Source organism: Oryctolagus cuniculus, chromosome 10 (assembly GCF_051225735.1).
Source record: "Oryctolagus cuniculus isolate XC-2025 breed Fujian yellow rabbit chromosome 10, ASM5122573v1, whole genome shotgun sequence".
NCBI lineage: Eukaryota > Metazoa > Chordata > Mammalia > Lagomorpha > Leporidae > Oryctolagus > Oryctolagus cuniculus.
In genome coordinates this window covers 97865941-97890612 of record NC_142876.1, presented here as the reverse complement: position 1 = coordinate 97890612, position 24672 = coordinate 97865941, and the positions used below count along the sequence as shown (strand labels likewise).

Here is a 24672-nt window from a genome sequence, read left to right as displayed (position 1 = left end):
ATTATTTATTTGAAAGGCAGAGTTAGAGAGTGAGCAAGCGAGAGCATGAAAGAGATCTTCCTTCTGCTGGTTCACTCTCCAAATGGCCACAATGGCCAGAGCCTGAGCCAGTCTGAAGCCAGGAGCCAGGAGTGTCTTCTGGGTCTCCCACGTAGGTGAAGGGCCCCAAGCACTTGGGCCATCCCTTGCTGCTTTCCCAGGCACATTCGTAGGGGAAGGATCAGAGGTACAACAGCTGAGACTCAAACTGATGCTCAAATGAGATGCCGGCACCACAGGTGGCAGCTTTACCCACCATGTCACAGCACCGGTTCCTATCACTATTATTAAAGGGCATTATTAAAGGTCCTATAGGGACTCAGTACTGATGCAGAGTAGCAGGTTTTATACTATTCCAGTTCCGTGACCTTGCACAAATCACCCAATCTGGTTTTCTCGTTTGCATATCCCACACTTATGAATTACTGTGAGGGATAAATCTGTTTTTCCTCTACACCTGATCTACCACTGAGTCCCACTGATGAGACATCTCAACATATCCACATGCACACACTTCTTGATCCAGGCCCTGCCAGCTCTAACCCGAGTGCCGCCCTCTTCCTTCATGGCACCTCACTCTGCTCAGAGACTTCCCAGGCTCTGAAAACAAAGTACTGAGGGAGCTGGGAATGGGAACTAAGTTCAGGATAATCTGGGGATCTTCCTGACCCTGAACCAAGACAGACAGGGGCTGGCACTGTGGTGCAGTGGGTTAAGTTGCCACTTGGGACTCCAGCATTCCATATTGAAGGGCTGCTTTGAATTCTGGCTGCTCCACTTCTGATCCAGCACCCTGCTAATACACCTGGGAAGGCAGCAGAAGATAGCCCAAGTGCTTGGGCCCCTGCCCTCTGTGTGGGAGACCAGAATGGAGTTCCAGTCTCCCAGCTTTGACCTGATCCAGACCTGGCTGTTGAGGCTATCTGGCATCTAGGTAGTGAACTAGTGGATGGACGATCTCTCTCTGTTGCTCTACTTTCAAATAAATAATCTAAAAAACAAAAAGCAAGACAGATGAAAAAAAAATCCTATAGTGCATACTTAGGCAATATAAACGTGGTTTTTTTATCTGTTATCAGTGGGATAATTCTGGAAAGTGAAACTGAGTTACACCATTGTCTAGTAATTACTTGGTTGGTCACGGGGTGGGGGGGATTCTCCTTCCCCTTTCTCCTGGTCCTTGGTTTCCTTTAGAGATAATTCTTTCAAACTATCCTGTCTCACATCAGTAAAAATCAAGGTCTTTGCAGTTAGTCTCATCCAATCAGTTACCCACCCTGCCCACCCCGCCTCTGTTGCCACTACCTGAAGGGGAGCAAGCACCATGTTGCTCAAGGAGGCTGAGGCTGCTGCTCTCGCTGCCGCGGTCTTAGAGGGAGGCTCGATGAAGCTCTCAGGTGTGGCCAGCTGGCCAGCTGCTGGGCACAGGGTGGGTGCCACTGCTCCTTTCCCAAGTGTCTGCGTCTGTATTTGGTCATGCTGTGGAGTCAACCTGAGTTTATGCAGAAGATCAACGCTTGGGAGGGATGCTCCAGCTGGGTTTGTCACGCTCAGTGGGGCTCTGAAGGGACTCTGGCTGGCAATCAGACTGCTGTGGCTTAGCTCAGAGACAGGCTGGTTCAGCAGTGGAGACCTCTGTCTAGGCGTGGTCTTCACTGCTTGCATCATAGTGCTGTTTCGAGACAGGCTGGGGGGAACCTGCGCAGCAGGGGCGTCACCTGGCAGAGTGGGGCTGAGAACGGGGCTCAATGGGATTGTGTAGCTTGGGGCATGCTTTTCACTGGAGTGTGTGATGGAGGCTGGGGTGATCAGCACCGGGGTGGGGACTTCTGGCTGGACTGAGTGGTGGGCAGCAGAATGGACACCCGGGTTTTCTGATGGAAGGCCTCCTCCTGCTTGCTCAAAGGGGAATGGAAGGAAGGAGCTGGGTTCTTTCTGGGAGGCCTCTCCCGGCAGCTTCTCCACTTCTTCTGAATCCAGACCCATGACTGCGGGCTGTTCCTTTGGCAAAGAGGTTCCGAATAGCTCTTCTACCGTCAGATGTTTGTGTCCAGACGGAGCAGACTGAAAAACAAATCACACCACTTAGTTAAAAGAAACCTCTGGCAAATCACTGTAACCAAACTTGTTACCTAACAACTAAAACAGTAGTAAGGAATGGGACAAACTGAAGACAGGCTACAGGTACTTTTGGTCTTCTCTAGGTTAGTGGAAGGAAATCCACATGCGTAATTACCCTCAAATTCTAGGAACTTCAGATAATATAAGAAGACTTCATGGAAAATGGAACTGAAAGATAATTTTGGTGCAAAAATGTTTTGAAATCCTTATGTGGTTTTGTCACAATACGCATTGTTATGAACTTTCTGAAGATCCTTATGTGCATGAACTTGAATTTTTCTTGTACCAAAACAAACACCTTCATTCCCTTTTCCATGAGCTTTGTGAAGTGCCCTCCTCATGTCAGATTTACTTTTCCCTGAGGAGATAAAAGATGAAGGGGCAATGAATGAGCTTCCTACACAAGTGAACTGTGCCTGAGTGCCTCCTGTCAGCAACGTGCACAGAGAGTAAACACACTGCAACCAAATCAATCTACCTTTAATCCACTATTCTTGATAAAAAGCTAGGTACTGCACCTTGGGGCCTGGGTCTCAAACACCAGATAATAAAGCTTAACCAATCAATTGTTAAATTAAAAGAGGCCATTCCTCTTCTCTTCCCCCAAATCACAGGACCCTTAAGAAAAAGCAAAGCATTTGTGACCAAAAATTCTAAATTCACACACACATTTTAGTTGACTGGTTTATTGACACCATTGCACCCATGTGAAGGAAAATGTTTCTGGGGGCTAGTGCTGTGGCATAGCAGGTCAAGCTGCTGCCTGCAGGCAGGACCGGCATCCCATGTGGGCGCCGGTTCTAGTTCTGGCTGCTCCTCTTCCGATCCAGCTCTCTGCTGTGGCTTGGGAAAGCAGTAGAAGATGGCCCAATCAATCTGGTCATTTTTTGGAGAATGTTTCACAGGAACAAAAAGTTGCTTTCCTGTTACTGATAGTCTCACTGATGCTCTAAGAAGCCTGAGGTGTCCACTGTGTGCTGAACTGTGAACCTGGCTCTCCTAGGCGTGGTGGCCTCTCCCTGCCTCTGTGGTGCTGTGGAGCCTGTAGCCCTCAGAGCAGAGCCGCCTTTCCCTAATCCTGGGGCAGTGGCACTTGAGGCCACACCTGAGGAAGGTTCAAGGCACAGCTCTAGTATCCTTCTTTTTTAATTTATTTTTATTTTATTTTATTTTTTTTGACAGGCAGAGTGGACAGTGAGAGAGAGAGACAGAGAGAAAGGTCTTCCTTTTGCCGTTGGTTCACCCTCCAATGGCCGCTGCGGCCGGCGCACTGTGGCCGGCACACCACGCTGATCCGATGGCAGGAGCCAGGTACTTCTCCTGGTCTCCCATGGGGTGCAGGGCCCAAGCACTTGGGCCATCCTCCACTGCACTCCCTGGCCACAGCAGAGAGCTGGCCTGGAAGAGGGGCAACCAGGACAGAATCCAGCGCCCCGACTGGGTCTAGTATCTTTCAAACCTGATGATGAGGCCACACCAATATCTAATTATAAAATGGATGTAAAAATCACAAAAGATGCTAAGAATTTATATGGTTCAATTCCCTCACATTTTTACATCTGAAAAAACTGTACAGCTTAGGATCTGAAATCAAAAATACCTAGGTTCAATTCTCAGCTGTCAATTGGCAAAGTTGCATAATCTTTCTATTCATTTCCTCATCTTAAAATTGGGGACAACTGGGGGCTGGCGCTGTGGTGTAGTGGGTAAAACTGTCACCTGCAGTGTCGGCATCTAACATGGACACTAGCTCGAGTCCTGGCTGCTCCCCTTCTGATCAAGCTCCCTGTTAACTGCCTGAGAAAGCAGATGGCCCAAGTGCTTGGGCCCCTGCATCTACATGGGAGACCTGGAAGAAGCTCCTGGCTTTGGATTGGCTCAGCTCCAGCCATTATGGCCATTTGGGGAGTGAACCAGCAGGTGGAAGACCTCTCTCTCTCTCTGCCTCTCTGTAACTCTGCCTTTCAAATAAGTAAATAAATCTTTAAAAAAAAAACTGGGGACAACTGAAGTTATGTCATAGAGTGGCTATGGAAATTAAATTCTCAATGTAAGGAAATTGGCTATTATCACACAAACACCATATGGTCTTAATAGCAATCATGATAAATCTGTTTGGATGCTTTTTAAGAAACACCAAATAAAATGTTGGGATATTAAAGACACCATTTATTCTTTTAGAATATCACACCCCCATAATGCAAAGCAGTACAGTCACCTGCTGGCATACCAAGGCTCTGTCAATAGAGACTGCCCTGTCATTCCCTGAGGCAGGTTCTTCAAGGCCATAGCTGTTTAAAACACACTGGGAACATTTCAAACCCACTCAATGGAAGAGACAAGTTTCCCTTGGGCCAGACTCCTGTCCGGGCCACGTAATAGTCATGGGGTACACAAGTTCCATTTCCTATGCTGGACACTGGCTCACTCAGTTTGGATCTCTGGTATCCTAAATGTCTGCTGATGGTACAGCAGTAACTCCTGTTTCCTCCATTTTAAAAAGAAGCTGTAGTAAAACATGCATAACACAAAATTTACCACTTTAAGAATAAAATTCAATGTCATTCAGTATGTTCATAATTTTAACTATCACTACTACAACTTTTTCTATCATCCTAAACAAAAACTCCATAGCTGCTAAATAATAACACCCCATCTCCCCTAATCACCGAATAATCCCTGCTAACCTCTGATCTATGATCTATCAATTTCCTGATTTACCTATTCTAGGTTAGAGATACAAAGTGAATCACATAATCTGGCTTATTTCACTTAGCTTTATGTTTTCAAGGTTCAGTAAACTATGCTGTACCAGGGGCTAGAATTTCATTCTTTCATGGCTGAATAATGTTCTACTGTATGTGTATATGACATCTCGTTGATAAGACACCTGAGTTGTTTCTACCTTTTGTCTAGTGGAAACAGTTGCTATGAATATTGGTATAAAAGCAACTATTTGAGTCTCTGTCATCAATCCTTTTGGGTCTATGAGGACACTTCAAAAAGTCTGTGAGAAAATGGAAATCAAGTTTATTTTGATGCAAAATATTTTTAAATTCATGCATATATATTTTTTTTTTTTTGCATTTTCCACACTTTCATCTGAGAGGTAAACAGAAAGTGATCATCTCATAGTTCACGCCTCAATTTCCTGTAACAGTTGGGGCTGGCCTGGGTCCAGAGCCAGGGGCTGGGAATACAATCCAGGTTTCCCAAGTGGGTGGCAGAACTCAACTGCTTGTGCCATCACTGCTGTTTCTGAGGGCATGTATTAGCAGGAAGCTGGGACTTGAACTTGAAAGCACTCTTATATGGGATGAAGGCATTCCAGTTATGCTAGGCCAAATGCCAACTTTTATATCCAGGAGTTGAACTGCTAGACTGATCATATATATAGTAATTCTTTCTTTTCTTTCTTTCTTTCTTTTTTTTTTTTTTTTTTTTAACTTAAGAGGTAGGGAGAGAGGGAGGCACTGTGATATGAAATGCAGGCACTTTAACTGGTAGGCTAAATTCCCACCCCTATATTTAACTTTCTGAGGAACCACTAAACTTTATTTCCATAGTGGCTGTATCATTTTACATTATCACCTGTAGCCTAAGAGGGTTCTGATTTCTCCATATCCTTACCAACATTTGCAACTTTGTTTTATTGCTATTAGCCATCTAATGGTGTGAAGTATCTCACTGTGGTAAAGATTTGCCTGCTCCTAAAGACTGATGATGTTGAGCACTGTATGCTCATTGGCCATTTGTATATATTAGAGAACTGTCTATTCAGATGTTTTGCCTATTTCTGAATTGGGTTAACTCCTTTTTATACATATTATTTTTAGAACAAAATGGGTCAAAAATCATACCACAAAGAAGTACTAAAGGGGCCAGTGCTGTGGTGTAGTAGGCTAAGCCTCTGCCTGCAGTGCCGGCATCCCATCTGGGTGCCGGTTCAGGTTCCACTGGCTCTTCTTCCAATCCAGCTCTCTGCTATGGCCTAGGAAAACAGTGGAAGATGCCCCAAGTGACTGTCCCTGAACCTGCGTGGAAGACCTGGAAGTTCCTGGCTCCTAGCTTCAGATCAGCCCAATTCTGGCCATTGCAGCCATTTGGGGAGTGAAGCAGCAGATCAAAGACGTTTCTCTCTGACTTTCCTTTTATTTATTTATTTATTTTTATTTTTATTTTTGACAGTCAGAGTGGACAGTGAGAGAGAGAGACAGAGAGAAAAGTCTTCCTTTTGCCATTGGTTCACCCTCCAATGGCTGCCGCAGCCGGCGCGCTGCGGCCAGTGCACCGTGCTGATCCGAAGCCAGGAGCCAGGTACCTCTCCTGGTCTCCCATGTGGGTGTAGGGCCCAGGGACTTGGGCCATTCTCCATTGCACTCTCGGGCCACAGCAGAGGGCTGGCCTGGAAGAGGGGCAACCAGAACACGGCAACCCGACCGGGACTAGAATCCGGTGTGCCGGCACCGCAGGTGGAGGATTAGCCTAGTGAGCTGCGGCGCTGGCCTGATTCTCCTCTTTGTAACTTGACCTCTCAAATTAAAAACAAAAAAGAAAAGCACTAGAAAATAACATTAGGGGCAAGGGCCAGTGTTGTGGCATACTGGGTTAAGCCAATGCATACAATGCCAGCATCCCCTATCTGTGCACAGCTCTGAGTCCTGCTGCACCACTTCTGTCTGGGAAGACAGAGGCTGGATGACTGACCAAATACTTGGGCCACTCCCACCCATGCAGGAGACCCAGATAGAGTTCTAGGTTCCTGGTTTCAGCCTGGTCCAGCTGTGGCTGTTGCAGGTATTTGGGGAGTGAACCAGCAGATGGTAAATTCGTCTCTCTCCTTTCAAGTAAATAACAAATGTTAAAAAAAACCTCCAACTAATTCTTACTCATTAATGTAAATTATAAAGATCTTTACCATTAAATTTTTTTAAAATATATGTATACATATAAACCAATATTTATTTTAGTTTACTGATTTTTTAAGCTACATGAAAGCAATCTATATTATGTTACAGTCCTGAGAACTACTTCTCATTTTTGTCTAATGAGTACTTTCAAAAATCACTTTACAGTTTCTATTGTCTAAACTAACATTTAGATAATACCTACTTTAAAAAGCAGAGACACATTGGAGCCATTATGCAGAACTTAAGGAAATTTTTCAGATAATAAATACTAGTTTTTAAAGAAGAGTTATTTATTTATTTGAAAGGCAGAGTTAAGAGAGAGAGGGAGAGACCGAGAGATCTTTCATCCACTGGTTCACTTCCCAGATGGCTGCAACAGCTGGGGCTGGGCCAGGCTGAAGCCAGGAGCCAGGAGCTTCTTCTGGATCTCCCAGGTGGATGGCAGAGGCCCAAGCACTTGGGCCATCTTCTGCTGCTTTTCCCAAGCCATTAACAGGGAGCTGGATTGGAAGTGGAATAGGCAGGTTTTGAACCAATGCCCATATGGGATGCCGGCATTGCAGGCAGCGGCTTTACCTGCTACCTCACGACACTGGCCCCAAGAAACACTATTTTTTTTTTTTTTTATCTTTTATTTAATGAATATAAATTTCCAAAGTACGACTCATGGGTTACAATGGCTTCCCCCCCCATACCGTCCCTCCCACCCACAACCCTCCCCTTTCCCACTCCCTCTCCCCTTCCATTCACATCAAGATTCATTTTCGATTATCTTAATATACAGAAGATCAGCTTAGTATACCTTAAGTAAGGATTTCAACAGTTTGCTCCCACACAGAAACATAAAGTGAAAAATAATAGATGATTTTTTTTAAATGATGATGAAATCAGATCAGACCTATTGTCATGTTTAATCCCAGTGAGAGTCAAGTTGGGAAAAACACTATTTTTATCTTACGAGAAAAGTGATCAAACAACAGAGCATGTAGAAACCTCACCATAAAATAAATCTGAGGCTTCAAGAATGGCATAACCCAAACAGTAAATTTTAAGTAAGGTCCATATGTACAGCAGCATAATGAAATCACTCAAGCCATTTCTCCCCAATCCACATTAGTCTTTCATCTGGCTTTTAGAGAAGCCTACAGTCTGGTCTCCCAGCCTTACCATTCCTTTACCTGTTCTTAATCCAGCAGCCAGAGCAATCCTGATAAGCATAAGTCAGATCATGGTGTTCTTCAGCTTAAGTCCATCCAGGGCAGGGCAAGCTTTGGCACAGCAGATCAAGTTGTTTCTTGGGACCCCCCCGTCCCATATCAGGGTGCCTGGTTCAATCCTAGCTAGTCTGCTTCCTATCTAGCTTCCTGTTAATGAGCACCCTGGGAGGCAGCACATGATGACTCAAGTACTTGGGCCCCTGCCCCCACGTGGGAGACCCAGATGGAGTTCCAGTTTCGTATCAGCTCTTACTCTACCTGGTTGTCATACTGGACACACTATGAGGCAAGCACTAGTGACTATAGGAAGTAAAAAGCAGAACAAACTAGGGAAACAGTTCCAAGGGGGTTTTAATATAGTGAATTATGAAACTGAAATAGAAGTTAATACTTGATCACAGCCTGGCAGCATTATCTGTTGCTTGGCACTAGGTGGCAGTCCCATGAAGCAAATGTAGTATCGGTGTGCAGGCAATGATTATGGATTGGAGCCGGTTATAGTTAATCATGTGGTTTCTGATAACATTCAAATTTAGAAACTTTACGAGATTGTGTCTCTGTTTTTAAAAATGGCATTTAAAAAGCATGTGAGAAACAAAGCAATAGTGAGAACACAAGCACTCGGGGTACACCTCCCCCGAGCGCCCGCCTGCAGACGCATCCCTGGGGCTGCTGAAAAAGTGGAGCAACTGTGGCTTGCCACCCTCACCTTTCACCTTTCAATGCAATGCTTTAAAATTCTTAAGGTGCTTTTTTCCTTTGTCCATTTTTACCTTTGGGTCTCACTAAGTTAGGGAGTGTAAGAATTCTTTTTTTTAAAGATTTATTTATTTATTTGAAAGGCAAGTTACACAGAGAGAGAAGGAGACACAGAGAGAGAGAGAGAGAGGTTGGTCTTCCATCTGCTGATTCACTCCCCAGTTGGCCATCAGCCACAGCTGTGCTGATCTGAAGCCAGAAGCTTCCTCTGGGTCTCCCATGTGGGTGTAGGGGATATAGGCCGTCTTCTACTGCTTTCCAGACTATAGCAGAGAGCTGGATCAGAAGTGGTGCAGCCAACACTTGAACCAGCACCCGTATGGGATGTTGGCATTGCAGGCGGTGGCTTTACCCACTATGCCACAGTGCTGGCCCCTGTGAGAATTCTTAACCCCTTGATTCCAAAAGCAAAGAGGAAGTGACTCATGATTCAGAATAGGTCATCAACAGGCCCACTGAACACCTCTGGTTGATAAACTGAACAGAAGGTATCTACAAACCCTGCCTTCTCTTTTTATGTGTATGTTTGTGTGTCTGTATGTGTTGTGCATAAAATTTACTTCTTTGAAAGGCAGAGTGATAGGGAGAGAGGGAAAGACAAAGAGAGACAGAGATATTTAATCTGCTGGTTCACTCTCTCATGTCCCCAACATTTGGTGTGATCAGGCTGAAGCCGGGAACCTGGAACTCCATCTGGGTCTCCCACGTGGGGGCAGGGGCCCAAGTACTTGAGTCATCATGTGCTGCCTCCCAGGGTGCGCATTTACAAGAAGCTAGATAGGAAGCAGACTAGCTAGGATTGAACCAGGCACCCTGATATGGGACAGGGGGGTCCCAAGAAACAACTTGATCTGCTGTGCCAAAGCTTGCCCTGCCCTGGATGGACTTAAGCCGAAGAATGCCATGATCTGACTTATGCTTATCAGGATTGCTCTGGCTGCTGGATTAACAACAGGTAAAGGAGGGGCCGGCGCTATGGCTCACTTGGTTAATCCTCTGCCTGTGGCGCTGGCATCCCATACGGGCGCCGGGTTCTAGTCCCAGTTGCTCCTCTTCCAGTCCAGCTTTCTGCTGTGGCCCGGGAGGGCAGTGGAGGATGGCCCAGGTATTTGAGCCCCTGCACCCGCATGGGAGAACAGGAGGAAGCACCTGGCTCCTGGCTTTGGATCGGCGTAGCTCCAGTGGCAGCAGCCATTTGGGGAGTGAACCAACGGAAGGAAGACTTTTCTTTTTGTCTCTCTCTCTCTCACTGTCTACTCTTATCTGTCAAAAAAAAAAAAAAAAAAAAAAAAAAAAAAAAAAAAAAGACAAGAAAAGAAAAGAACAGGTAAAGGAATGGTAAGGACAAAGGCTGGGAGACCAGAGTGGAGGCTCCTGTAAAATCCAGATGAAGGACAGTGATGAGGATTAGGGAGAAAGGATCTGGGTGAAGTCATTATGCTGAGTACATACAGACCTTGACAGGTAAGTAACAAATCAAACTCACACTGCAATGAAGCCCTTCAAAACGTTTTCTGTTACTTTGACACAGCCAGGGTTTTCATGTACAAACCTTATCTTGTGACCCGGAGGGTGTGTCTTCCAGAGTCTCAGTGCTTCCCAGGTTGGAGAGGTGAGTACTTGGCTGTAATCCAGGGCTGGAGATATTGGAGTCACCCATCTGATTCTTTAAAGAAGTAAAATGAAAAGTACATCAAGTGAAAAAAAGTTTGCCTTCTATTATTTGGTTTATAAAACAGCATTTAGGGTTATCAGAAAAGCTATTTTAAAAAACAATCTAAAATCCATTGTTGGTGGGAATGTAAACTAGTACAACCATTATGGAAGACAGTATGGAGATTCCTAAGAGAACTGAAAATTTATCTACTATATGACCCAGCCATCCGATTCCTAGAAATTTACCCAAATCAAACAAAATCAGCATATGAAAGAATTATTTGTACCCCCAACTTTACTGCAGCTCAATTTACAATAGCTAAGATAATGGAATCAACTCAGATGTCCATTAACTGATGACTGGACAAAGAAAATGTAGCATATATACACTGTGGAATACTGTCTTTAGTAATAAAATGGCTGTAACTAGAAATCATTATGCTTACTGACATAGAGCAAGTCTCAAAGACAAGTATCATGTGTACTCTGATATATGGCAGCTAATATAGAATACAAAAAATCTATAGGAATGAAATGGTCATTTTGGGACGATAGTTGTTTATTCTTCTGTGCAACTGTGGTCTGCCTACTTTTTACTTGTTGAATATTATAATTAGTTGCAAATTAAGCCTGTGAATATAGTGTGGATTAAAATTATGTCTGCATGGGGTTGGTGCTGTGGCATAGTGGGTAAAGCTGCTGCCTACAGTCCTGGCTGCTCCATTTCTGATCCAGCTCTCTGCTATGGCCTGAGGAGGCAGCAGAAGATGGCCTTGGGTCATCTGTACCCACGTGGGAGACCTGGAGGAAGCTTCTGGCTCCTGATTGGCACAGCTCCATTGTGGCCTTCTGGGGAGTGAACCAGATGGGATGGAAGACACCTCTCTCTCTCACTCTGCCTCTGCCTCTCTGTAACCCTGCCTTTCAAACAAATAAATTAATCTTAAAAAAAAAATGTCTGCAAAAACTGATGAGGGGAAGGTTAGGGGAGAAGCAGGGGAGGGACGTGTGGTTGTCTTCTTGGAACTATACCTAACAATAGGTAGAATGCATAAAATCTGTCCTCTTTATATTAATAAAAAAATCTGGCTTGTAAAAAAAACACAAACAAGAAATCCTCCAAAATGTTTGCTCTAGACTGTCATGTAAATAATTTATAAAATTTCTAGAAAGCTAAGTACCTAAACAATTTTAGCTGTTACTTTAATCAGTTTTAAGGAAGAAACAATGGTATTACTTTGTTATATATTCCTATTTAAGTTAACATATGGTGATGCTAACTATTGTGGGGTATACAGTTCTATTTGTGTACCCACCACCATGATGGATACCAGACTTCCATCAACCTGAAAGGCTCTGTATGCTGTCCCAGTGTAGTCATATCCTCCCTCTACTGCTGACAACCAGTGAATTGATCTGTCACTCTTGCTGTTTTTCAAAAATGTCACACAAATGGCATTTAAGTGGAATACTGGCTTCTTTCACTTAGCATAATGTCTCTGAGACTCATCCATGCTGTTGTATGGTATTAACAATTCATTCCTTTTTATTGCTGAGTAGTCTTCCATCATATGATTATATTATATTACAGTCTGTTTATTCTCCTACAGAAGGAGATTTATGTTATTTCAATTTTTTGGTTATTACAATACAGCTTCTATAAGTATCTATACAGGTTTAAGTGTGGGAAAAGTTCTACTTCTCTGTGGTAAACACGTAGGAACAGTAAACACACTCTTATAAAAAGTTTTATACTTTCCCTTTAGATCTAGGATCGATTCTGATTTTTGCATATGATGTATTTATGCATTTAGGTTAAGGTTATTTTGTTTGCATATGGATATTCAATTGTTTGAATGCCATTAAAATTGTTAACTTGAATAGGACCCTAAAAGTGAAAAAATACAGTTACAAAGATTGATTTATTTGAAAGGCAGAATTACAGGAAGAGGGATGGGGAGAGAGATAAGGAGAGAAATCTTCCATCTGCTGGTTCATTTCCCAAGTGACCCCAACAGCCTGGCTGAAGCCAAGAGCCAGAACTCCATCCAGGTCTTCCATGTGGGTGGCAGGGCCCCAACACTCAGGTGATTTTCTACTGCTTTCACAGGTGCATTTACAGGGAGCTGAATTGGAAGTGGAGCAGCTGGGACTCAAACTGGAGCCTACATGGGAAGCTGCAGGTGGTGGCTTAACATGACGTGCCATAATGCTGGCCCCTGAAAATATTTCTGTTCTTCAAAAGAAACCTCAAAAAATGATCACTGGGATGGACACAGAATTATAAATTTTTAACAACTTAAGTTTTTTATATTTGGGCTATGTGATCCAGTATCTGGTATTACTGATACCAAAAGATATAACCAAAAACCATTTAGAAAACTCAAGACACTAGATTTTTAAAAAAGCAGCCTTTTCAAAGTTCAGTCTGCAGACAATTAGTTCTCTTGCTACCATATTATAAAAACATGTGCTTACTACAGGAGAGGCAAATGTTAAATTAAGGCATTACACTTTTTTTTTTTTTTCCTATTCAAATGACTTAATCCTTGTATTATTTCAGAACATCACAGGGGTGAAACTGTTTGCAAAAGCTTGCAAAATGTCTTCTACCATATCCCTTTCTGTGCAGCAACACCATCAACCAGCCACCAATTTCACTACTGGGAATGCTTGGAATCGAATTATATTACAGAAAACATAAACATTGTTCACAGTAAATCCTTAAAACACAAAGTGCAAATGTTCAGAAACACTTAGGAAGCTGGAGTCTCCCTTTAAAAAAAAATCCAGAATTGTCATTTGCAGAGACTATCTGGCAGCACCAGGTCATTTGGCATTAACTGGCTGGGACTTCACTGCAAATGATCTCTGTCAGGGAAGTGGCTCTCTGGCCTACTTTACCAATGCCACTGCTTACCTGGCTCTTGGGGCACTTGAGTTTGCAATACTCGAACATAAGCTGCATAGACTGTTTATGATATGTTGTTCTTTAATGTAAGGTATCGAGAACTTCATGTTTTTTCGATACTTGTGTAGGGCTTTTCTTGATGGTTCATTTTGTTAATGACTACTAGGATGAGGGGATTGGACAATCACAGCCAGATCTGCTGGAAGTCATTTTTATAATACAGGGTATAAATCTTATAATTGTCAAAATCCTTTAATCTACCAAGTCAAGTAATTCATCTTAAGGAAAAAATTAATGCTGTACATGAAGATTTAGCTACAAAATGTTCCTATTAGAATAGAAAGAGAAATCTATGCTATCATTTATGGGAGACTGGGAAGAAGTACCTGGCTCTTGGCTTCGGATCAGTGCAGCTCTGGCCGTTGCAGCCATCTGGGGAGTGAACCAACAGACAGAAGACCTCTATCTCTGTCTCTCCCTCTCACTGTCTGTAACTCTACCTCTTAAATAACAAAGTATTTTCAGTGATTATGATGGGTGGCTGGGTGATGGAATTAAATTCCACCCAAACCCAGGGTTATATTCTGTGGCAAGAAACAACTCAAACTGTACCAGTTATGAGGGTGCTTACTGGAGAGTTTTAGTTTTTTTTTTTAATTTTTTAAACCATCTTTAATTATTATAAATGGGGGCCAGCGCTGTGGTGCAGTGGGTTAACGCCCTGGCCTGAAGCGCCAGCATCCCACATGGGCGCAAGTTCGAGACCTGGCTGCTCCACTTCTGATCCAGCTCTCTGCTATGGCCTGGGAATGCAGTAGAAGATGGCCCAAGTCCTTGGGCCCCTGCACCTGCGTGGGAGACTCAGAAGAAGCTCCTGGCTCCTGGCTTTGGATCGGTACAGCTCTGGCTGTTGTGGCCAACTGGGGAGTGAACCAGTGGATGGAAGACCTCTCTCTCTCTCTCTTTCTGTCTCTGTCTCTCTTCTCTCTGTGTAACTCTGACTTTCAAATAAATCAAGAAATATTTAAAAAATAATTATTATAAATGCCCCTCCCACAAAAGTCTGACATTTCGGGGCTGCTGGCATCCCATATGAGCACCAGTTTGAATCTGGGCTGCCCTGCTTAAAATTCAGCTTCCTGCTAATGTGCTTGCAAAAGCAGTGGTAGATGGCCCAAGTTCTTGGGCCCGTGCCACAAATGTGGGAGACCTGGATGGAATTCCAGGCTCCTGGATTTGGCCTGGACTAGCCCTGGCCATTGTGGCCATTTAGGGAGTGAACCAGAAGATTCTTCCCTGGTCAGCACCCAGAGAACCTTACCCTCTCGTACTCATCCTTGGCTCTGCTCAGCATCTCCAGGATGTCGATGGGCCGGTGGTCGCTGCAGCCATTGGCCTGGTTTGGACTCTGTTTATCCCGAGCAGCTTGTTGCGATCGCCTTGTTTCCTCTTCTACCACGCTAGAGGAGGAGAGCTGGATTTTAGAAAAGCCTCTTTAGACACAATCTGACCCAAGAAGTCTTTTGCTGTCCATCTTCCAAGGGTATGCCAACAGGGTCACATGATGCCCGTATCCTCCCAGCACATCAATACACAGCCTTGGTTATTTCATTCCGGGAAAATATAACTAACGTTTTTACTTGTTCACTACGCTGCCAACCAATACATTTCACCTTTAAAAGACAAAAAAACAGGAGCCAGTGCTATGGCATAGTGGGTAAAGCTAATGCTTACAAGGTAGGCATCCCATATGAACACTGGTTCAAGTCCCGGCTGCTCCACTTCTGATCCAGCTCCCTGCTGATGGCCTGGGAAAACAGTGGAGGATGGCCCAAGTCCTTGGGCCCCTGAACCCACATGGGAGACCCAGAAGAAGCTCCTGGCTCCTGGCTTCAGATGGGCCCAGCTTTGGCCATTGTGGCCATTTGAGGAGTGAACCAGTGGATGAAGGATCTCTCTCTTCATTCCATTCTCCCTCTTTCTCTCTATAATTCTGCCTTTCAAATACATAAACAAACTAAAAAAAAAAGACAAAAACATAGAATTCCTTCCTAGAGTTGGTAGAAACATTTATGTCAAAAATTCTGTGAAAGTGTGTCCTTTTCTTCCTAGAAATATGTCAAAATCAGTCAACCTAGCTCATAAAATACATTTGAAACTGGACAATGCCAAGACACAGGTATGGCTGCACTGTTGAGCAACCCATTGTGGAAGTTTGTACTGTCCTTAGGCTAGCAAGGAGGAAGATTCACTTCTAGAAATAGATGTCTTGGTCAACCTTTGAACGTTAATGATAGTAAAAACAAACAATAGGTCTTCCCTAATCTTCCTTTTTTTTTTTTAATATTTTATTTTATTTTATTTTAGACAGGCAGAGTGGACAGTGAGAGAGAGAGACAGAGAGAAAAGTCTTCCTTTTGCCGTTGGTTCACCCTCCAAAGGCTGCTGCGGCCGGCGCACCGCGCTGATCCGAAGCCAGGAGCCAGGTGCTTATCCTGGTCTCCCATGGGGTGCAGGGCCCAAGCACTTGGGCCATCCTCCACTGCACTCCCTGGCCACAGCAGAGAGCTGGCCTGGAAGAGGGGCAACTGGGACAGAATCCGGCGCCCCGACCGGGACTAGAACCCGGTGTGCCGGCGCCGCTAGGCGGAGGATTAGCCTAGTGATCCGCGGCGCCGGCCTTCCCTAATCTTCTTAACATGGAAATTACAACTTTTTTTTTTTAAAAGATTCATTCAGTTTTTGGTCCCAACCATAATAAACAGGCATACTTTCCATGGGATTTTATGGGTACAGAATTTTGGTAACTTTATTAACTGAGAAGTTTCTAGACATTGGTGATAGCAGGCAACGAAATAATTCAGTAGTGAAGGACTGCATGGAAGAAGAGGAATAGGAGAATGGGCTGCAAGGGCTGGGCTCCTCACTGTCAGTTCACGGCTTTTTTTTTTTTAATTTTTTTATTTGACAGGCAGAGTTGGACGGTGAAAGAGACAGAGAGAAAGGTCTTCCTTCCGTTGGTTCACCCCCACAAATGGCCGCTACTGCCAGTGTGCTGCGGCCAATCTGAAGCCAGGAGCCAGGTACTTCTTCCTGGTCTCCCATGGGGGTGCAGGGCCCAAGCACTTGGGCCATCCTCCACTGCCTTCCCGGGCCACAGCAGAGAGCTGGTCTGGAAGAGGAACAACTGGGACTAGAACCCAGCGCCCACATGGGATGCCGTCACCGCAGGCAGAGGATTAACCAAGTGAGCCACGGAGCCGGCCCAAGTTCACGGCTTTACAATTGTCTGTTCAATAACTTGGACTGGCAGATTTTTCCAAATTTTGACCACAGAATCTTCCTAAGGTAGAATTCCTATCTGGGGAATGCTGCTTTAAAGTAATGTGTAGTTTCTCTGTCCAGATTCTCATAGTTCTGGATAAGATGGTCATATTTAAAACAAATGGGCTTCATGGGAAAGTGAAAGAAAATTGGCCAAACATGACTTAATGACAGGCCACACCAGCCTGAATCTACCTTCATAAAGGATGTCACATAGCTGATTTCCACCCACCTCCGGCCAAGCTGGTACTCAACTCTCCCTGACCAAGGCACACTCTGTGATTCTGGTTCAAAAGAAGAACATTTAGAATAATTACCACTGCTAACTTGGGGAACAGGTCATCTTACAGCACCACTGCTACACGCAGAAGCTTGCAGGAGTGGCAATGCACTAAACAGAAAGGAGGTCTGACTCTGCGACTGCTTCCAATTCAAAGTTTATGAATAGTGCTCCTGCTTCTCTCCCTTCCTCCTGAACACCAGAATAAGCCCCTATGACTGTGAGGTCAGCAATAAAGTTCACTCCTGTGAGTTGTCCAAATTTTCAACCATCTATGTGGATAAATAATCCAACAAGTTTTTAATTGTTAAAACCAGCTTCTGACAAACTGCATTTCTTCTTTAAGACAGTCAGCATCTTTCAAATTTCACCGGTTTTCAGCTTTGCCACACACCCAGATAATATCCAATTTTGATGGAGTACAGGTCTAGAAGCTTAATCGGTTTCCTATACAGCTTTTATAAATATTTTTTAGAATTTTTTTATAGGGTGGCCATCAAAAAGGTGATGGGAGGAACTATATTTGATAGGACACTGACACACAATTATTTTGATAGACATTATGCCAAAAAGAGTTTTACCAGTATTTCTAGTGAGCATAATTCTGAATTATGTAATAATCAGAGGCATATGGAGGCAGAGTTAGAGCAAAGAAAGATGATCTTTTATCCTTGGTAACCAAAAGGGCATCTATCACAGAGTTCATGGTAACATAAGGCATTCTCGTCAGCCATAAATAGGGCAGACACTGAAAAACTCACTATCCACACTTTCATGGAGGCATTCTTTAATCGCTCTCCATACTGCCTCTGCTTCTTAGTCAAACACACTGAAAATTTAAACAAAGTCCCTCTTATGGGCATCTCTGGTGTAAGAACCAAGAATGTTCTTCTGCAACCCCTTGCTTCCTGTTTGTACTTCCTCCTCCTATTTCTGGTTCAACCCTTTACCTCCAGCTAGGTCTTCAGTTTGCAGTTTCATCTACCATCATGCATTAAGGGTACCATTTACCTTGATGGAGAAAAATGGGCAATGGTTCCCTCTCAAGAGATGTTAGAGCTAAAACAGCCAGATTCTCGCACTCAACTGTTCTTATTTACAGCAGAAAGTGTCTTTAAATTAACACATTCCAAAGTCTAGATGTTTAAGAAAAATATTCTACATTTTTTTGATATCTATCCATGAATCAACAAACCTATATTTCATAAAGTAGCCAAAGTAAGCTACCTGTGCTACCACTTTCAAAACCAAAAAAACAAAACAAAACAAAACAAAAAAAAAAAAAGGACAATCAAATAAATGGTTTTGTTGAAAGAAGTTTTATCATTTTAGAGAAAAGATGTTCTAAAAATAGTGTTTTCAAATATGAGTGACTGTACGTCCAGAGGGAACAATGTCCTCAGGGCCTGCTCTCCGCTCTAGGAACCCGCAGCCAGAACAGATGGTAGGCAGGAAGCTGATAAACACCCAAGCAGGATGTTATTTGTCCCCGATTATCACTTGGCTTTAGCTATGCCTACTTTCTTTAAAAATGCATATATACCTAGAATTGAGATTTGGGAGTTAATTATTTATACCTTTATAAGAATTAACTTAAAAATAGACTATTACAACTAAAAAGGAAGAAGCAGCAGAAACGCTGCCCACTGGAGCACTCTCTCCAGAGGCTCTGTAGCCCCACAGGCCCTGCCTACACCACAGTGTCTTATGCTACCATGGTCTGGTCTGGCCATCCAGCTATGTGGACACAAATGGTAGCTTCTATGAGCTAGTTTGAGAAAGGACAATGAGGTACTATTTAGTCTGTGTCAGGAACAAGTTCACTTAAAGGAATTAAACACGGCCATGTGTGGGAGTTCTCTGTCAGGCTACCAACTACAGACCTTCACTATAGTCAGATCTGCACAGAACTAAATCATAGCCACTTTGTAAACGGTGGTTAGGCTGTATGTGTGTGTGATGACAATGATAACCTCCAGAACTAGGCAATTGGGCAACCCTAAGCTATATGTTCAACATTAAAGTTTCCAGTTAAATTATGCTCTGTCTGTAGGACGATATACAACACAGCCATCATAAATACTACAGAGGAAAATTAAATGTTCCAGAAAAATGCTGATGACATGAAAAGCAGGACATATAATATTATCCAATTTGTGGAAAAAATAATCACAAACATAAACCTAATATACAAATAATAGAAAGGAAAACTGGAAAGAAACAGATTAGAATGCTAATATTCACGGTAGCAGGATTGTAGGTGATTTTAAATTTAAGCTTTGCTGCATTTTTCAGATGTTTGGCAACAAAAAGGAAACTTGAGGGAAACATATGAGTTAGCAGACTCTAGTAACAAAGAGAGGTGGGAAGGAGAGCCATTTTCTATCTCCTGTATACCATTAATTCAGTCTATGTAGTTAAGGGAAATACTTACTCAGCCATGAGTTTTGCTATGCGGTGACAGTCATTCTTGTCATAAAACCAGATACTGTATATTGACACTTGAAAAACAAAGAGGAAAAAAAGGATGAGAGAAAAGAGGTTTCAATATTTAGGTATATGTAAATACTTACATATTATCATCAGCATGGAATGTCACTGATTTTCCCAACAGACTCTTAAATAAAAACTTTCCCTCAAAACCCTGCTTAACAAAATCAGGACTGAAAAAACATTCAGATGAAAATTCCAAGAAATATTTGGTTTTAGATGTTATTATTAGATCTCACTGATGCTGAATTAAGTGTAAGGTTGTATCATTATGTATGTATTACCAAGAAAGAAAAGAGGGCGTGGCATTGTGGTGGGGCAGGTGAAGCTGCCACTAGTGACATGCTGGTGGAGTGCTAGTTTGAGTCCCAGCTGCTCTGCTTCTGATTCAACCCCATGCACAGGTGCCTGGGAAACCAGCACAAGAGGGCCGAAATTCTTGGAACTCTGCCACCCACGTGGGAAACCCCGAAGAGTTGTGGGCTCCTGGCTTTGACCTAGTACAGCCCAGCAATGGAAGCCATTCTAGGGAGTGAGCCAGAGGATGGAAGATCTCTTTTTCTGTTTCTCTTTCACATCAAATAAATACATAAATACATAAATAAATGAAAGGAAGGAAGAAAGAAGGCTGACAATTAAGATTCAATACTGATTCAAGATGCATTCCAAATTGGATTTTTTCTTTTGTAAAGATTTATTTATTTATTTGCAAGGCAGAGTTAGAGAGAGAGGCAGAGGCAGAGGCAGAGGCAGAAAGAGATCTTCTGTCCACTTCCATCCACTGGCCCCAAATGGCTGCGATGGCCAGAGCTGGGCTGATCCAAAGTCAGGAGCTTCTTCCAGGCTTCCCATGTGGGTGCAGGTGCCCAAGCACTTGGGCTATCTTCTACTGCTTTCCCAGGCCATAGCGGAGAGCCGGATTGGAAGTGGAACAGCCGGGTCTAGACTGGCACCTCTATGGGATGCCAGTGCTGCAGACGGCAGCTTTACCTGCTATGCCACAGTGCCAGCCCTCCCAAATTGATCTTAATTATTGAAAACTAAGTTCACTGACTAACCAAACCCTAGAATCTTTATGAATCTCTTTAAACTTAAAAATATAGAATTGAGAGGCCGGTGTTGTGGCATAGAGTTACCACTGTTTGCTATGTTAGCATCTTGTGATGGAATGTCAGTTTGAATCCCAGCTGTTCCACTTCATAGTCAATTCCCTACTAACGCACTTAGAAAGGCAGCAGATGATGGCCCGAGTACATGGGCTCCTGCTAGTCATGTGGGAGCCCAGATGAAGTTCCTGGCTCCTGGATTTGGACTAGCCTAGTCCTAGTGATTGCAGCTATTTAGGGGAGTGAGCCGATGGATTTAAGAGCTTTGTCTCTTTCACTTTTCCTTCAAATAAATAAATCTTTAAGGATATATATATAGAATTGAAATTATGTTACAGTAAAGGCAAAGCTTTGAATACAAACATGAGCTACAGATCCATCCTATAATCAACTGCTGATCTATGAAATAGCCTTGCTTAGTCACACTTCTTTTACTATCGTTTTTTTTACTCCTAGTATAGTGATTAGCACAAAAAAAAGCACTAAAAAATTTGTTTGCATGATAAATGAGCTTAAAAAAACTAATTTATCTGAAAGGCAGAGAGATTGAGTGCATGGACAGAGTTCTTCCGTCCACTGGCTCACTCCCCAAATGCCCAGAGCTAGAGCTGACTCAGGCCCAAGTCAGGAGTTCGGAACTCAATCTGGGTCTCGCACATTGGTGACAGGGACCGAAGGACTTGAGCCATCATCTGCTGCCTCCCAGGGTGCACATTAGCAGGAAGCTGGATAGGAATTGGAGGGGCTCAAGTCAGGCACTCTGATATGGGTTGCAGGAAAGCCAACATCTTTACTGCTATGCCAAATGCTTACCCTGAGGATAAATTAACTTTATTTTTAAAGATGATAGTACATAGAAGCTACTATAAATACTTGTTGGATAAGATAGAGCACAAGTACTAAACATGTAAGTTAAACACAAGGATGGGTAAAGCTCACTGCTACCATGTACACCCACCATGACACTCAAAGCTCATTGCAACCTGCACCTCCTGTGATATTTACAACGACTATGACATTAGAAGGACAGGTATCACTACCTCCTTTTTAAAAATCTAAGTTTCTAGGCCGGCGCCGCGGCTCACTAGGCTAATCCTCCGCCTAGCGGTGCCGGCACACCAGGTTCTAGTCCTGGTTGCCCCTCTTCCAGGCCAGCCCTCTGCTGTGGCCAGGGAGTGCAGTGGAGGATGGCCCAGGTGCTTGGGCCCTGCACCCCATGGGAGACCAGGAAAAGCACCTGGCTCCTGGCTCCTGCCATCGGATCAGCGCAGTGCGCCGGCTGCAGCACGCCGGCCGTGGCGGCCATTGGAGGGTGAACCAACGGCAAAGGAAGACCTTTCTCTCTGTCTCTCTCTCACTGTCCACTCTGCCTGTCAAAAAAAAAAAAAAAAAAAAAAAATCTAAGTTTCTTTTTTAAAGATTTATTTATTTATTTGCAAGTCCGAGTTACATAGAGAGAGAAGGAGAAGCAGAGAGACAGAGGTCTTCCATCCATTGGTTCACTCCCCAACAGGCTGCAATGGCTGGAGCTGTGCTGATCCGAAGCCAGGAGCTTCTTCTGGGTCTCCCACGTGGGTGCAGGGGCCCAAGGACTTGGGCCATCTTCTACTGCTCTCCCAGGCAATAGCAGAGAGCTGGATTGGAAGTGGAGCAGCTGGGACTCGAACTGGCACCCATATGGGATGCAGGCGCTGCAGGCGGCGGCTTTAGTCGCTATGCCACAGCATCAGCCCCCCAAAATCAAAGGTTTTATTTTTGAAACAAATGTATCTTCACATGTTATTGTGAAAAACAGGTCTCTGTGTCCTTTCAAGGTTGTCTCCCTCAATGGTAACATTTTACAAAACTACAGTCTCCTATTATAAGCCAGGAAACAGAAATTGATCAGTCAAGATAGAGAACATTTCCTTGGCCACAAGAATCCCTGGTGACCTTTTATAGCTGCATCCACATTCCTTGGTTCCCTCCGGTAAACACTAATCTGTTTGTCATTGTACATTACTGTCACTTGAAGATATTGTATATAATGGAATCATACAGAAAGCAACCTTGTAAGAATGACTTTTCTGATTCAGCAAAATTATCTAGAGAACTCCCTGCTCATGCTAGTTGTGCCCTGTATCAAGAATTTCTTTTTTTTACCCAGTTTTCCACCCTTTGGAAATACCAGTTTGTTTAACTATCATCCATCTAAGAATATCTGGGGGTATTTCCAGTTTTGGGCCATTATGGATAAAGCTGCTATGAAGTTTCACAGTTTTTATTTTAAACAGAAAGTAAGGAGTTGGGGGAGAGGGTAACAGACAGACAGAGATCTTCCATCCACTGGTTTATTTCCTAAATGGCCACAAAAAGCCAGGAGCCTCATCTGGGTCTCCCTTTTGATGGCAGGGTCCAAGTATATGGGCCATCTTCCACTGCTTTCCTAGGCATGTTAGCAGGGAGCTGGATCCAAAATGGAGCACCCAGGAATCCAACCAGTGTCCATATGGGATGCTGGGGTCACAGGTGGTGGCTAAACCTGCTGCGCCACAGCTGGTCCCTACATAGAATTTTTATGTGAATATAAATTTTCCTTTTTCTGGGTTAAATGCCCAATAATACAGTTCAATGGCAGTTGTGTGTTTAGTTTAATGAAAAACTGTCAACGTGTCATCCAGTGTGGCTGTGCAATTTCACTTTCCTACAATTAATCTATGAGTATTTTGGTTTCTATAGGCTTGTATGTTTTGTCACTATTTTTAATGCTGATTTAATGTGATACCTCATTGAGGGGGACTTTGTCAATGTATCTTCTTTTTTTAAAGCTTTAAAAAATATTTATTTATTTATTTATTTGAAAGGCAGAGGCAGAGAAAGAGATAGGTCTCCCACCCATTGGTTCATTCCCCACATGGCCGCAACTGCTGGAGCTTCACTGATCTGAAGCCAGGAGCCGGGATCCAGGAGTTTCTTCCAGGTCTCCCATGTGGGTGCAGGGGCCCAAGGACTTGGGCCATCTTCTACTGCTTTCTGAGGCCATAGCAGAGAGCTGGATTGGAAGTGGAGGAGCCAGGACTTGAACCAGTGACCCTATAGAATGCTGGTACTGCAAGTGGCAGCTTTACCTGCTATGCCACAGCGCCAGCCTTGCCAATATATCTTCTTTAGTGTCTTTTGCCTCTCCCAATTAGATTTTTTTTTTACTGTTGAGTTTTGGATACTAGTCCTCTGATGGATATGTTCTGAAACTATTTTCCCCGGGGCCAGTGCTGTGGTGTAGCAAGTAAAGTCGCCACCTGCAGTGCCAGCATCCCATACGAGTGCTAAGTCAAGTCCTGGCTGCTCCACTTCCAATCCAGCTCTCTGCTATTGCCTGGGAGAGCAGTAGAAGATGGTCCAAGTCCTTGGGACCCTGCACCTGTGTGGGAGACCCAGAAGAAGCTCCTGGCTTCCTGACTTTGGATCGGCGCAGCTCCAGCTGTTGCAGCCAATTGGGGAGTGAACCAGTGGATGGAAGACCTCTTTCTCTCTCTCTGTGCCTCCTTCTCTCTCTGTGTAACTCTGACTTTCAAATAAATAACTAAATAAATAAATCTAAAAAAAAAAAAAAAAAAGGAAAGACATAATGACCATCTTAAGTACTAAGAAAAATTAAAAAAAAAATATTTCCCCAAGTCTGTAGCTTGTCTAGTCCTGTAAGAGGGAAAGTTTTTGATAAAAAAAAAAATTATTTATTTTCATTTCTTTGAAAGGCACTGTGAGGAGAGGGAAAGAGAGAGGGAGGTAAGGAGGTAGAGGGATAGATAGATCTTTCACCCTCTTGTTCACTCCCCAAATGCCTGCAGTAGATAGTAGGGGGCCAGATAAAATCCAGGTT

General features: G+C 43.6%; 1 protein-coding gene across 4 annotated transcripts in view; it reads right to left on the bottom strand.

Annotated features, from left to right (window-relative positions):
• Positions 1–24672, bottom strand: part of DCP1A (decapping mRNA 1A) — a 55342-nt gene that overhangs the window by 8512 nt on the left and 22158 nt on the right. For 2 of the 4 annotated variants that reach the window (XM_089305548.1, XM_002713390.6), the window contains 4 exons: positions 19652–19718; positions 14935–15073; positions 10599–10712; positions 1345–2103 (listed from right to left, as the gene is read on the bottom strand). In XM_089305548.1, the coding sequence (XP_089161674.1) occupies positions 1345–2103; positions 10599–10712; positions 14935–15073; positions 19652–19718 (1079 nt within the window). Of the gene's footprint in view, positions 1–1344; positions 2104–10598; positions 10713–14934; positions 15088–19651; positions 19719–24672 lie in introns of all 4 variants that reach the window. The other 2 variants (XM_089305549.1, XM_089305550.1) reach the window with 2 other exon arrangements.